The sequence below is a fragment of the Fulmarus glacialis genome, unplaced genomic scaffold (assembly GCF_000690835.1).
Source record: "Fulmarus glacialis isolate BGI_N327 unplaced genomic scaffold, ASM69083v1 Scaffold47776, whole genome shotgun sequence".
Classification (NCBI taxonomy): Eukaryota; Metazoa; Chordata; class Aves; order Procellariiformes; family Procellariidae; genus Fulmarus; species Fulmarus glacialis.
The window spans coordinates 1-13,373 of record NW_009217120.1 but is presented as its reverse complement, the minus strand read 5'-3'; the positions used below and the strand labels follow the sequence as shown (position 1 = coordinate 13,373).

At 41.6% G+C, this 13,373-nt stretch overlaps 1 protein-coding gene across 4 annotated transcripts; it reads right to left on the bottom strand.

Annotated features, from left to right (window-relative positions):
- Window positions 1-1,345: 1,345 nt before the first annotated feature.
- On the bottom strand, window positions 1,346-10,306 carry PLEKHB2 (pleckstrin homology domain containing, family B (evectins) member 2). Of its 4 annotated transcripts, none has more exons than XM_009579536.1 (8): window positions 10,257-10,293; window positions 9,493-9,645; window positions 8,606-8,708; window positions 7,643-7,682; window positions 5,075-5,170; window positions 4,036-4,044; window positions 3,799-3,913; window positions 1,346-1,765 (listed from the first exon to the last, which is right to left on the bottom strand). In XM_009579536.1, exons 1-8 carry the CDS (start codon window positions 10,291-10,293, stop codon window positions 1,629-1,631), a joined length of 690 nt encoding a protein of 229 aa, XP_009577831.1. In that variant the 3' UTR covers window positions 1,346-1,628. The 4 variants fall into 4 exon arrangements, with proteins under 4 accessions (XP_009577831.1, XP_009577830.1, XP_009577832.1 ...); XM_009579535.1 differs by lacking the exon at window positions 4,036-4,044 and adding an exon at window positions 4,210-4,230 and having other exon boundaries at window positions 5,081-5,170; XM_009579534.1 differs by lacking the exon at window positions 4,036-4,044 and adding an exon at window positions 2,198-2,222 and having other exon boundaries at window positions 1,629-1,788; window positions 5,081-5,170; window positions 10,257-10,306.
- Between the last annotated feature and the right edge of the window lie 3,067 nt (window positions 10,307-13,373).

The window sequence follows — 13,373 nt, the reverse complement described above, 5'->3', positions numbered from 1 at the left end:
AGAGCCAAGACAGCTTTAGGATGAAATAAAAAAGGTTGGGGCTTGATCTAAATTTATATAGGTGCAAGTTCTCATCTGTTTTCATCTTTCCTGGCATACCTGAAACCCCATGAACCTTAAGGAAATGAACCTACTTCTGAATGAAAGCATAAGAAAGACTTAACATATTAAAACAGCATGAATACAGGAAGCTGAAAGTGGAAGTATAAAAATAAGTCCTCTTACTATAAAGAACTCAACTTAGGCACCCTGCCTCTTTTACCTGAATAAGAAAGCATGTGCATCTTGCCCCTACCAAGCACAGCTCAGCGTGGATTATAACAGGATAAGGTAATAGGCCACATAACACACATAACAGTTGCACTCCAGGTTACAGTCCATAGCACAGCAGCCTGCAGGAGCACACTGTATAAGGAACCAGACACAGAAGCAAAACCAGCCAGGTTCCGTGGAGTGTTTTCCTTAACAAGTCATGGAGGGAAGAAGAGACCTGCTGAATGTGAGAGGGTAGTGTGCGTAGAACAAACCTGGGCTCAGATGTGCTCAAAACTAGTTGCAAATAATGAACCTGGTTCAGGAAGCCTTGGCAGCTAAGAGGCAGATATTCTATCCTAGCCATGGCAAGGCAGCTGATATCAAAGTGCTTGTGTGTAAGGTCTACTTGTGGTGTTCGTCTCTCCCCTCTTGACTATTACTGCCTGCAGAGGGGTTCTGGTAGGCCCAACAGGGCAAGGGTCGTTCAAGCTAATTCTCCTCCTGCAGATTCTGCAGAGCGATAGCAGTAATGAGCAGAGACACTAGACAATGGCTTCTTCCTCAGCAATACAGTTGGTACAGTGTCTGAGGCGACTGTTCTACGGACAAGGAAGACCACTTGCAAAGCTAAAGATCCATTACTTCCATCTGACCAGAGAAGAGTGATTCAGGATAAAGAGCGAGGTGGAACAACAAACATTGGTCTTCCTTGCCACTGGTCATTCACGTTTCTGGGAGAATAAAAGAACTGAGGAGTGCTGCCGCTTCTTAGTGGTTTGCTTATACATTCTCAAAGACAACTTCACCTGGATGGTGTGAGAGACAGGTATAGGACTCCATCTAAGAATATACACTACCATCTGCAGGCAAGTTTGAAAACAAAAAAATCCTCAAGCATGGCAGACTTCCTAATGCCCAGGAGTTTCTGCTGAGCTATATATTTGTCTAGGGAATGTTCAGAAGCCAGTAGTACATATATAGTAATGCACGGCTCCTGTAAACCTCCTATTTGGACCAGATTTGAGATCCCCCCAAAAAATCCATTTTTTTCTACGGTGTTTAGAATAACAGTCTGTTCATGAAGCTAGTGACTGCTACCATGTTACATTGGTGCTCATATTGATCCTTATCAGTACAAATCCTTATAACTGCAAACATCAGAGCAGAATTCAAGAACAGCACATGCCATCTCCAACCACTTAACTAAATGGTGCCTTTAAACTCTCCTTAGGACAGTTAAGAATCAGTTATTAAGATGTCACTACTGAAAAATAACTATTGCATTTCTTAAAGTTTAACAGTAAACAACATTGCCAGTATATTATTGCACACAATAAAGGTTTTTGGAACTACAAAGATAAGGAACGGGTAAACTAGAAGACCCAGAATAATGATCCCAGAGCCATTCCAGTTGCTGCTCCAGCAAGCATGCCCAGTGCGAGATCTCCATCGCTGTCACGGTAACGCTCTCGAATGATTACATGGTTTGCAGGGGGTTGGCCATAAGGTCCTAGGTAATAAGAGATTGTTAGAAGGAGGGCAAAAAAAATGTGTATCTTAATACCATGCATTGTGATTTCAAAACATGCCTGTTCTTTCACCCTCTTCCTTCCATTGAATGCTAAGATGATGTCAGCTACAAAGACAGAATACACCTCTGCTTTGGATTCAGCCTCCACATTTATTAAATACATCCAGAGGCCTAGCAACACTTCTAGGCTCCTGAGAGTTTAATATCTGGGAGAAAAGCTCATCACAAATGTAAAACTGAACATTGTTCTGCATTTATATTAGCGAAGAACCTATGAATTACTTGTATCATTCTATCAAACACTTAGTGGATTTAATGCAAGAAATGGGTCTAAAAACTTATTCAACCTTGAAGTTAAGGCAAATAGTGTAGTTCCCCCCCCGAAAAAAAAATCTTTGGCAGCTCTTAAGCCAGTGGTTTGTCAGAAACTGTGTATCTGTTATTTACTCTGCAGTTACAGCTTACTGCTTCAATTCAGTCGTTACATCCTGGACTGATCTGTTGCGTGGTGACAGCTGCTACATTTCTTTTCAGATGAAGACTGGCCCAGTAGTAAGGAATTAACCTAAGACTCAAGAAACCACCAATTGACCCTTGCTCTGCAACAGACTTGTACAAACTCCACCCATCATGTTTTGTGACTTAGCTCCTACCTGCAAAGCAAACATAATGGTATTGCTTTCCCTTCCAGACATTTCAGGGAGATTAAGTATTCTTGAAGATATTGCAATGTTTTTTGTAACAGATACTGAAGTAATCCAACTAATACAACTGGGAAAAGCTCTCACTGACTCTCAACGATGCATGACTGGGATCCTCAAAAGAAGGATTATGTCAATTCAGAGAATGAGCAATGTAGCCAAATGTACAGGGGTTAAGTTAGTTGCTAGGGGTGAACTTGACTCCTAAGATTTAGTTGCAGTAACCCTAGTGAAGGAAAACATCAAGGCTTGGTTAGTATGCCCAACTTATAACTAGTATCTTAATACACTGGACTTGCAAACTGTTTAGTAGAGCTACTGTTTAATGCTGCATTTTTAGCATACAGGTTTCTGAGGCTTGATTTCCAAGGGCTGCTGGCAGTTTTTAAAAATGGTTCTTGGGACTTTCAACAAGCTGCTGCTTTTCAGCTGCTGTGAACCAAAAGAACCCACCTTCCTCTGTGTTTGTATATATATGATCTTTATCTTAGGACTTCACTAACTTAGATGAGGAAAGCTTTAAAAGCTTTAGGCTGATGCACCTCTCTTGTAACAAGAAATGGAAAAGGCAAATGAAATAACCTGACAAATGTCAAAGGGAAAAAAAAAATCTCCCTCAAAACTGAAAAAATTTCTGAATAGAGATTCTTGTTTGCAGAGCCAGATCATAAACAATTAGTAAGTTAAATCTTCTGATTTATATTACCCATACTACTCTAAAGCCCCAATTCTGTAGGATTGGGGCTCTCTATGCAAAGCTAATCCTAAATTAACGTGACTCAGCTTAAACGCACACCCAAAAATTCTTGTCTCCTTCCTCTTTTATTGGGATTGAAAGCTATACAAACCTGAACAGAGCAATAGAAGACTTCACAAGGCTGAATGTACTGCCTTGAAGCAAGTTTTGTACCAAGTTAGGTTTTAAAAGCAACAGATTAATCAAAAGCTCCATCAATGCCCAATATGGAGTATTGAATCAATCTTGTTCTGACTCTTCTATCTTTCCTTAGAAAACATACTGCCTACTGTAGTTACAGAGTTCTGTGTGCTTTAAAAAGAGTTTATGAAGTTACTTAAATATGTTGGGATCACATTGGGAAGGTTAAATCACTTAATACAAATTTCACTGCACTTGCTTTGTTGTGAAAGGGAAAGGGGACGTGGTTCCAGTTACAAGTCAGGTTTCTTTCTATCACTCTGTTGTGCAGGAGTGGTGGGTGGTAAAGGATGGTGATTAACAGAATTAAAGCCAGAAAGACTGACTCAAATAGCTTCTACAGGAAGGTAAAGGATATGATTGATACTGATTACCTTGATATGGATACTGATAGGGAACAGCATAAGCTTGTCCATTGGAGGCATAGAAGACTTGAGGACCATTAGGGGGATATGCACCGTTGTACTGATTGTAGCCATAGCCATAAACCTGGTGAAATAAAAAATGTCCATTACAAAGGCATTCTTTGCTATGTATCCGATTATGCGCTTTGTTCAATTGTCCCTCATTTCTAATGCAGTTAAATTTTCACTAAAATATCCAGTCTGTACTGATATAGTCTAACTACTTCCTGGAAAGGATTTAGAACAGCTGCCTGAAAAAATAAGTGGTCCTAAGCAGCATTCACTCTCCACTCTTCCTGGATGGTGAATGGCAGAGGCAGGGCCTGGATCATCAGACAAAGCCACAGCAGCCTTACCAGCTTCTCCTCTCTGCCCTCATGCCAACAGCAGCTCTCTGGAGAGCTCAGAGGTGCCACGTAGGCAGCAGCTGATCCCCAGAAACTCCAACCAACTTTCCTCTAGCACACTGCAAGTAAATGTCAGATTCAGGACAAATACTCTGTAGCCATGTGTTTTGGAAGCAATTTTGTTCTCCAGTAGAGGAGGCCCGCTGCTAGCCCTGATATAACTCCCAATACCACATCTAGTTCTTAACAACTATTTCTAACAGCGAGGGGCTGGAGCAGAGCACCTATAGTGCAACAAGTAATACTACCCCAAACTATCCCTTTGTGTATCACTGCACGTGAGTCAGAAAATCCAGAAATCCCCAATGTATGCTGGTTCGGCCTGAGTGCTGCTGCTTCTCCACTGCAAAAGAACTGTGCATCCAGAAGCTAGAGTTATTGTGTTGCTATGACATCTTGGATACAACAAAATCCTTATATGTTAAAAGTGACAGCTCCAGTCATTAAATCCTATTTTTAAAACTCCTGATTTTATATCCTTCCAGTGCTTACACAATGTGAAAGTGTAGTCACACCTCCTTATGTTAAAAGCTGCATGGCCAATATTTTTCAAGATTAGCCAAATAACTTCTGCCCTGTCTTTAAGAAGCTTTATTTTCCAAGTTCACTGAGCAGCCATCCCTTTTTATACCTCGCAACCAAATCTGCCTCATCCCTTTCAAAGGAAATCCATCTCAAATAAGAGTGACCGTAGATTGTTAGTGCCTTACTCTCACTCTCCTTTTGTACAAACCTTAAAGCTGGAGCTGTGAAACACAGCGCTTTGGGAGTACAGTTTGGGTGCTTGAAGGATGGCCGCTTCTGCTACCTCACTTATTTTAATGCTTCCCGACTGCAACTCTTACCTCAGGTGATGGTGTGGCATAAGCTGTATAGGGAGGAGGGGCTGAGGAAATGGCTGTCTCATCATACATCACATCAGATCCCACGTAGCCCTAAACACCATGGAAAGGTAGCAGTTATCACCTTTTCCTACAGAAAACCAGTTAGAGTAGTACAAGGACTAAAACTTAATGACCCCAAAGAAAGAGTAATCTTTAGATGTGCTGCATATTAAGAAAGCAGTGAGTACCTTATAAAGCGCTGCAAAAAGAAACTACTTGGAGAGCAGGCCTGGGAGAACACAAATGCCTGGTCAACCACGGAAGGAGCTGTGAAATTTCTTACCTGTGTGTGTGCGCACACACATGTGCATACATGTGTATGCAAGCACACCAACACCTTCTCTCAATTAGTAGTCTCAGTTTTAGAAATTACCCTCTTGTTCACCCTCTGTTTTCAGATAAAAAAGTCTTCACAACTAAGCTAGCTGCTTCCTGGCACCCTAGAGTGGTATCACCAAGTTCTGCAAGAGCAGATAAAGGGAACAAATGCAGTAGCCAAAAGTGGCACCTGAACATTTTAGCAGAACACTGTCACAGTTCTTAGCCACCTCTCACTTTCTTGCTGTGAAGAGACTTAAAAAAAATGTAATAAGAGAGGTTTAAATGTAGGGATTTGAGGGGTTTGGTCATTTTTAGGGAATTACTTTGTAAATGCCACCTATAATTCTGGTCCTTTTTGAAGGCAGCCATGAGGCAAAGGTGATAACTTACTTGAATCCATCTACAAAGAGCTCTCAAAGATAATCAAGATTTGTTACAGTAGCCTTGTATTCTTGCCCCTAATATCAGAAATCTACAGTGATGCTCTTGGTCAGTGTCCTATCCCAAGAAAAAAAAACAGCTCCCTTTTTTTAATTTACAAGTGAACGTTTTAATATCTCAGTAGAGAATGTTCCTATTGTCTCTTGTACCTGGACTGTAGAAAGACTTTTGAGGGCATACTATGGCCATATCCCAGGTCAAACTTGTGGTGGACATTCTAAGGATTGCTTGAAACACACTGTTGAAAGCACTGTATGAAGAGGCAGGTATTTCCACCACCTGAGAAAAAGAAGTCCAGCAAATGCTCACATCTTAGCCATAAATGTATTCTGTTCTGCTACAGAGAACTCTGTACAGCCTGCAAACATCTGTAAATGACATAGTTCTCAAAGACTAGGGTGATCACCCTGCTATTCCAGTAGAATTATGAGGCACAACTGGATGCTTGGTATTTTTGAAAGCTGTGTCAGACACCTACAGATGCACTCAAAAACAGTTACGTGCTTAGTTCAAGTCCTTGTTGGAGACCTTTAATGGCTTTGGAAAGTGCTGATTTATGGTACTACTTGTGCAGAGAGCTACCTGCTCTACTTTCAGTAGAGGGGTCTGCCTTGGCTGACAAAGGTGATGCACTAGCAAGTTTTGAATGCCATCTGGCAGGGCTGGCAGCTGTGTGAGACATGAAAAGCAGCAGCTCCTAACTCCTGAAACCAGGAGTCACCATCTCACACATAAGCAAGATAAAGCCCCTAAAGCTAGAGCAGACAGACCATGAGTGTTGCATCCTCTGCATTCCTTCACTTCTCGTTTAACACCATGAAGCAGCATAGCATAGCTGCAGTCAGAGGCAATCGTGTCCAGGGTAATTTTGCTATCACAAGTGTTTGCTTTGGGTATCTACAGATCAAAGTTATATCATATGACATATAGCATATGAGATGCCTCAGTACAGTGGCAATGTTAATGTGACCCATCAAAAACTGAGATAAGCTTCTACAAAACCCAGCATTTCCTCATGAAACAGCAACATCTCAGGTTGGTTCAGTCTAGCCATCTAAGGAAAGCTAGTGCTGAAGAGTACTCTGGAAGGCAGTCTGGAGGAAAAACAAATTAACAATATCCACAAGTGGATGGATGTGATTCCCCTAAGATACAGTTCTCTAGAGAACTCAAGACTCACAGAGAGGCTTTTATGATTTCTGACCTTTTCACTCTCCACAGCTAGCATGCCGATGCAGAGGTAACATACTCCTTGGCATGCCTGCACTCCCCTCCAAGCACCTCTTGCTCCTCCCCTAGTCTCCACCAAGAAGCATCCCACAATGTACTGGATCTACATTAACAAACAGCTTCTTTGCAGTAAGCTTCCTTTAGCACTGCACCTGGTAGGAACAAACGCTAGGAGTGGAAAGTGCATTTTTACTAGTTGCAGAAGATTTACTTTTTTGCCCACAGCCTCAGTGCCCACTTCCCTTACAGACCACCTTCCCAAACATTCACTTCCACCCAGAGAAATCATTCCCTGAAATCATTCACTTTCACCCAGCATGTATTTGCCTGGACTTGGCTGCAAGGATGACATGTGCTTGTGGTCCAGAGGATCATTCTTCTCCCCACCCACAAGCCTTACCATCATGCTCATGGCCCTGTTTTTCTCTAGCAGAAAAGGATGGAACATGATTTCAGAAGTAAATTGCTGGACCACACATAACACTGATGTGCTGCTTCTCCATCAGTATAAAGTCTAGGTAGTACGCTTACTGTGTTTGTTCTGGCGTCCTGGAGAGCAATTTTCCATGCCCTGTAAAAAAAAACCCCATTGTTTAGTGAAACACCGACAAAAATTAACACCACTTTTCACTTTTTCTTTTTAGGACTATGAAAAAAACAAGGTTAGCCACTAGAGGTACTGCAGGAGCAGAGTTTAAGATACTGCATATGTCAAACCCTAATGATGCACTAAAATGAATGCACAAAGGTGTTACACCAAGATTGAGAAATAATTACTTTCTTTGCAGAGCTGAGAAGGAATGAGGAGGAACACGAGAAGGAACAGATGTGGTTTTGAAGGTCCTCACTGCAAGCACAACAGCCAGGTAATATGCAGCCATGTTCGGGACAAGGAAATAGGAAGATATGTACCAGGGAAGTTGTATCTCCTGCCTGTAGTTGCTGACTAGAGAGCGTGGGTCTTGACACTATTATAGTTTGAACAGAAGGTACATATACTTCACACAGATACTCCCATGCCATATGGCTGGGAGCATGCTTGATGCACCATGCATACTTGGCAAACACTGATGATAAAAGTTATCTAACTATACATAGCCAAGCTCAGCTGAGAGTTCACAATAATGGAGCATTATTCCTTTCACTACTGATTGGGATGTCCTTGGCTATGCAGGGTCATGTACTACTTGAAGAATGGGAAAAGTGAAAAAAAAAATCTGAAAAAAAAGAGCAAGTCTTGCATTAACCATATTAATACGATTCTTTTACTCCTCCTCACCCTTCGGTGTTTTCAGTGACTTAACTTGCAGTTAGTTTGCATGAGCTAGACAACTTCTTATAGGAGAGCTATATTTTTTGTCACTGAAAGCCTGCTTTTACTTGCTTGAAAACTTTCTTAAAACTTGTCTCTGAAAGTCCGAAGGAAGGGAGAGAGAGAAAAAGAACGATAAAAGAGGAAGAGGCAGCAAAACCAATATTCTCTGGCAGACTTACAGGCAGTCATCTGCACTCTCTCCACAGAGGTTGACTGTCTTCCCATCACGGCAAACAATCTGCAGTAAACAGTCTCTCTGCTTCCCCTCTGGAGGCTGGAAATCTGAGTCAGAAAAAAGAGACGAGTTATGAAATATCTATAACCAGAATTTCATGATTGCATTTACAAGAAGGGAGACAGTTTATGCAAAAGTCTGGACAAAATAAACTAGGGCCAGTTGTAGCTGCTTTCCATGGCATCAGAACAAATTACAGAAGGAAATAACCTGTTCTCGCTCTTTACTGTGTCCTGAAAGTAAGTAGCTCTGAACATCATTCCTAAGAAATGCAAGTATCTTACAGCAGGACCAATCCATACTTAGCAATAAGTACTCTCCAACATTTGTGTCCTTCACTTGTGCCAGCATCAAGTGGAGTACTAACAAAAGCTAGAAGTGAACTTAGTAATACTTGAGAAAAATCTGCTGAGGTTTCCCATTTCTAGTCCTGCCTCTCACTCCAGCCAGCACTATAATTACACCAGTAACACTCTATAATCAGACACACAAGTCTACTATGAACATCCCATTCTCATGCGCATGCCTGCCACCTGCATATATGGTACACTGTCCTCACTGAGTTTTAAAAGGAAGTATCAAACTCTAACCTAATCTATCACATGGTGATACCACGCCCTGGGTATCTATAAGGGAATTTAGTAGTTGGTTAGGTTGGCTTTTTTTGGGGGGGAAGGGGCACAGGGGATGGTGGGATTTCTTTAACAACAATGAAGTTGCACACTTCTTGGACATGTTTACTTCCGCAGTAGTGTTGTAAATGGTATGCTGGGCAGGCACGGAAGTTGTAAAGAATCTCTGAAACACAAATCTTGAAGGTTTCATTATTACCTTGACATTCATTCCCCACTCTGAGGTTGATGCAATGGATTCGCATGTGGATTTTATCTTCTATATCATGGCGATTTTGATCATCATAGAATATTAAGCGGCCATCAGACCACAGGTCAAACCAGTTCTTCTTCCAACGCCGTAAAATAGTACCTTAAAAATCAGACAGTCACTTTTGAGGGCACATATTAGGAAGTATTTGTGTCCTAGAGTTAATAAAAAATAAATCAAGAAATCCTTCACAGTTGCCCCAGACATTCTGAGGAGCCAAACAAAATCCTGTACTACAACATCCCCACTTCAGATCATTACAGAATTGGGTTCCATATTTTAACTAGTATTCAAAGTCACAACTGAGTGTATTTTAAGTGCATAACCTGGTGCTTTAGTTCTAACTTGCTGCAAGAACCAGCAGAGGGCATGACTAATTGAAGACATTAAGTTAAGGTGTCAGGTAAAGTTTCCAAGTCTCCACTTATACAGCACAAATTACAGAGCAGCATCTGAAGCTGAATGCCAGTCAGACACCTCAGATGTGGTATATCCTGTCTCCCACTGGTGACCCAAAAGGTCACATGGAAATGCTGTCATGACAGGTCATTTTGCGAAGTGTCCTAAAGGTGGAAAAAACCAATAACAAAAAACAACCCACAGAGCTAGAGACTTGTTTTAAGAAAGGCCTGGGAATTACTAAGTTGCTCTGATGTTTTTTGAAGAAGTTAGACACAGTGGGGAGAAAAGGAGGTAAAAGGCCCATGACTTACTTTGCCGGAGCAGCCATCCGCTCTTCACAAATGCCATTGTTGCTTAATCTAGTGGACGGAAGAGGAAGGTGAGGGGGAGAAAAACAGTCTTCAGTATTTCACAATAATACATTAGAAAGAGGCATCTCAAGGTATAATATATATTATAGCTGCATGTACCCAGCCAGTATTGCAGAGAGAAAAGGTAGATCTCAGCTGAAGATATTCAATAAGGCACAACTAGTATTCTAGGACTTAACAAATGGAACAAATGTGCAATTGCAGCAATCCAAGGTGACTATCAGAGACCACTTTTAAGTTTAACTGGAAAATGCACAAACTTACAGCTACCACTCTTGCAATATGGGGAAGAGACAGACTGGAGTGACTGCTTCCTGACTCACCACCAGTTCCTTTCAAAGTTGTTCTCTTGACATACATGTCCTTCCTGTATTCTGCAGTCTCAAGTTACTAAGCACCTTCACTTCTCCCTTTTTCTGTACTTCCTCTTCTGCTTTTTTCATTCACTGGCTCAAAGTCCAGCCGAAACAAAAGCTGAAACAGTTTAATCTTAAACAGGAAGGAGGAAGCTGTTTTTATGACTTGTATTTCTTCCAAATCGTCACTGGCTCCCTCCAAGATGAATTGAAGTAAGTTAAACCCATAAAGTGAGAGTCTCGTTTCTCCTCAACTTTTAAATGAAGCTTGAAACGGCATGGGAAGGACCCTGCATTAAATTCAGGGTCATTAAGCACTCGGCCACTGCACTCTGTTTTATGAGCATGCTAAAGAAAAGAGATCAAGCATAGGATATGTTGGAGGATAAGTTTTTATTTTATAGCATAATGGTGTTCTGACTATTGTTCTAAAATGGATTAATAAAAACATAACTATCTGGATGCAATTGAACTAGAAAAGCAAGAACAGAAGCATTTTAAGCCTCCCTTGAGAAGGCTGCGTTTTTTAGAAATTATTTGTGAGGCTTGTAAGCCAATATGAGAGAGAGATACTTAAACCTACCAGATAACATTCTACTTTTGTAGCAGCATAACAAGAGGGGAGGAGAGGAAGGTGGCATAGTAGATTTGATAGGCAGGGGAACTCCTCCCAGACGAGGAATGTGTTTAAAGCTGGGGGCAGGGAGGAAGAGAAGAGAGTTTTGTTATCTTCTAGTAAAATATAAAGTTAGTAAGCATCCACTTATTTTCTGATACATCTGATAGATGTATATAGGCTATCTATTAGATATTACTTGTAGCTGTGTCCTCTTCACTGTACTGAGCAAATTCTGTAACCCACAAATAAAGACTATAGCCAGCAGGATTTCATATTGAAGGAACGCCACATCCAGCACAGGCTCCGGTGTGATGGTGAGAACCACCTGCAGGTAAAGTTTAAACTGCAAGATAAACAAACCTCTTACTCTTGGCTTTTGTACCAGCTCGGTGGGAAAACAAACATATAGCTGCCAGCCCACTGAAAGGGAATGTCAAACTCCTATCCTGCTTTAATCCTGGTCACCAGGTCCTGCTCTGAAGTCTGAGCATGCCGTTGTCGCCTGTCTACAGAGGAAGAGCTTCAGAAATAGAGGCCAATTTATGCTTCCAAAGTATCAAAGCAGTACAAAGGACTTGAGCCTCATTCTCCCACCACCGCATATATGTTTCTCTCCCCCTAGATTCTCCTTTATAAGGAAATAGTCGTCTTGATCTTCATTTTCACAGGAATGGGTCTCTCCAATGGCACTTCCATGTCCTCCAGTTTACCCTCTAAGGTGAAATCACTGTATATTTCCAGAGGCCTTTTAATAGTCTAAGAGCCAATAAATAACTTGCATGAACTTCAGTTCTGTTTTAAGTGCTAGATTAGGTCATTGAATGTTTGTTGTTGCCTTTAAAGCTACTCTGTTACACAACAGCATAATTAGATTTAACTTGGACACATAAAGGGGAAGAAATGAAGAAAACATTTCTCTGACAAATTAAGCTTTGTTGTTACAGAATGACTCACAATCAGTCTCACATTACAGAATGTCTCACAGCTATCTAGGGCTACAACAGCAAAAGATGCTTCAGCAGCTGTACAGCACCTTGCATGTAATGTCAGATGCGACAACTACATTTTCCCAACACAGAATTTAAGTGCCCAAAACTTCAGCTCTGGGTAGAGAGCAAGGAATCACACAGAACAATCTGTCAGCACTGAAGTAGGAGGTGCAAAATCAATTACATATTCTTCTCTGGCCTTTTTTAAGTGCAAGCACTCTCTTGAAGTCCAATACGATATTCACAATCAACCCACATTATGTTTAGAAGAGTATTTGCAGAAGATAGCCTGGCAAGATCAGTTGCAACTGAGTATTATTTGCTTGTTAAACTAGCTCAGTGCAAACCAACATGGAAAATGGGATTTAAACAAAGATATCAAAGATCAATTTATCACCGACTTCAACAGAAGTTCCTTGCACTTGCAGAAGTAGTAGCACCCTAAACTGAACGCAAGCTAAGTGGGGCTATTCCTTCCTGCTCCCTAGAATAGCAGTTTTCCTTTTTTGCACAGAATACAACGTGGAATATCCAACAGTCTATTCCAGTTCACCTCTTGTTCTCAAACCCAGCTGGCTGGTAGGAAAAGCAAATTTCAAAACAAATCAAGTGTTTCTACCTGCAGCTTGTAATTACTAGAGCAACTTTGATTAATGCAGTCAAACTAGCAATGGACCCGATTCTGCAATGCATGTAGATGGAAGAGGCTTAGCCACACAGACCTAACTAGAGCTGAGTCCCAGGCAGCCAGCTGTGCCCTCTGACACCTCACTGTTCCTTTAGTCCCAAGACTTCAGGTAGAGAACTGTACGAAGCTCAGAGGAGTGTTCAAATGTAAGCCTATTTTCCTCCCTCCCCCTTAAAACAAAGCAAGTTTTCTATGTTTGGGACTTTCTGACCCTGCAACTAGCTACACGCAGGCCTTTTTCCCGTGAAGCTGTGTTTATTTTAGCCGATGCCTGAGAGATGTGGCTCCCAGTTCAAAACCTGTCCCTTCGTGAGCCAGTCACTGTTCAGGAACAGGCGGTTTGGAGAGGCACCATCCCCCTCTTCCCTCTCCCACCGGGGACAGCTCCCCCCGACAGGCCTCCTG

What these genes read in the sequence shown, in the direction of transcription:
- PLEKHB2 (XM_009579534.1), bottom strand. Translation starts at nt 10,293, where the DNA reads ATGGCATTTGTGAAGAGCGGATGGCTGCTCCGGCAAA. An exon ending in CGGATGGCTGCTCCGGCAAA is followed by an intron (nt 9,646 to 10,256) that starts GTAAGTCATGGG and finishes CTGATTTTTAAG; the next exon opens with GTACTATTTTACGGCGTTGG. An exon ending in CTATCAGTATCCATATCAAG is followed by an intron (nt 2,223 to 3,798) that starts GTAATCAGTATC and finishes AGTAAATAACAG; the next exon opens with ATACACAGTTTCTGACAAAC.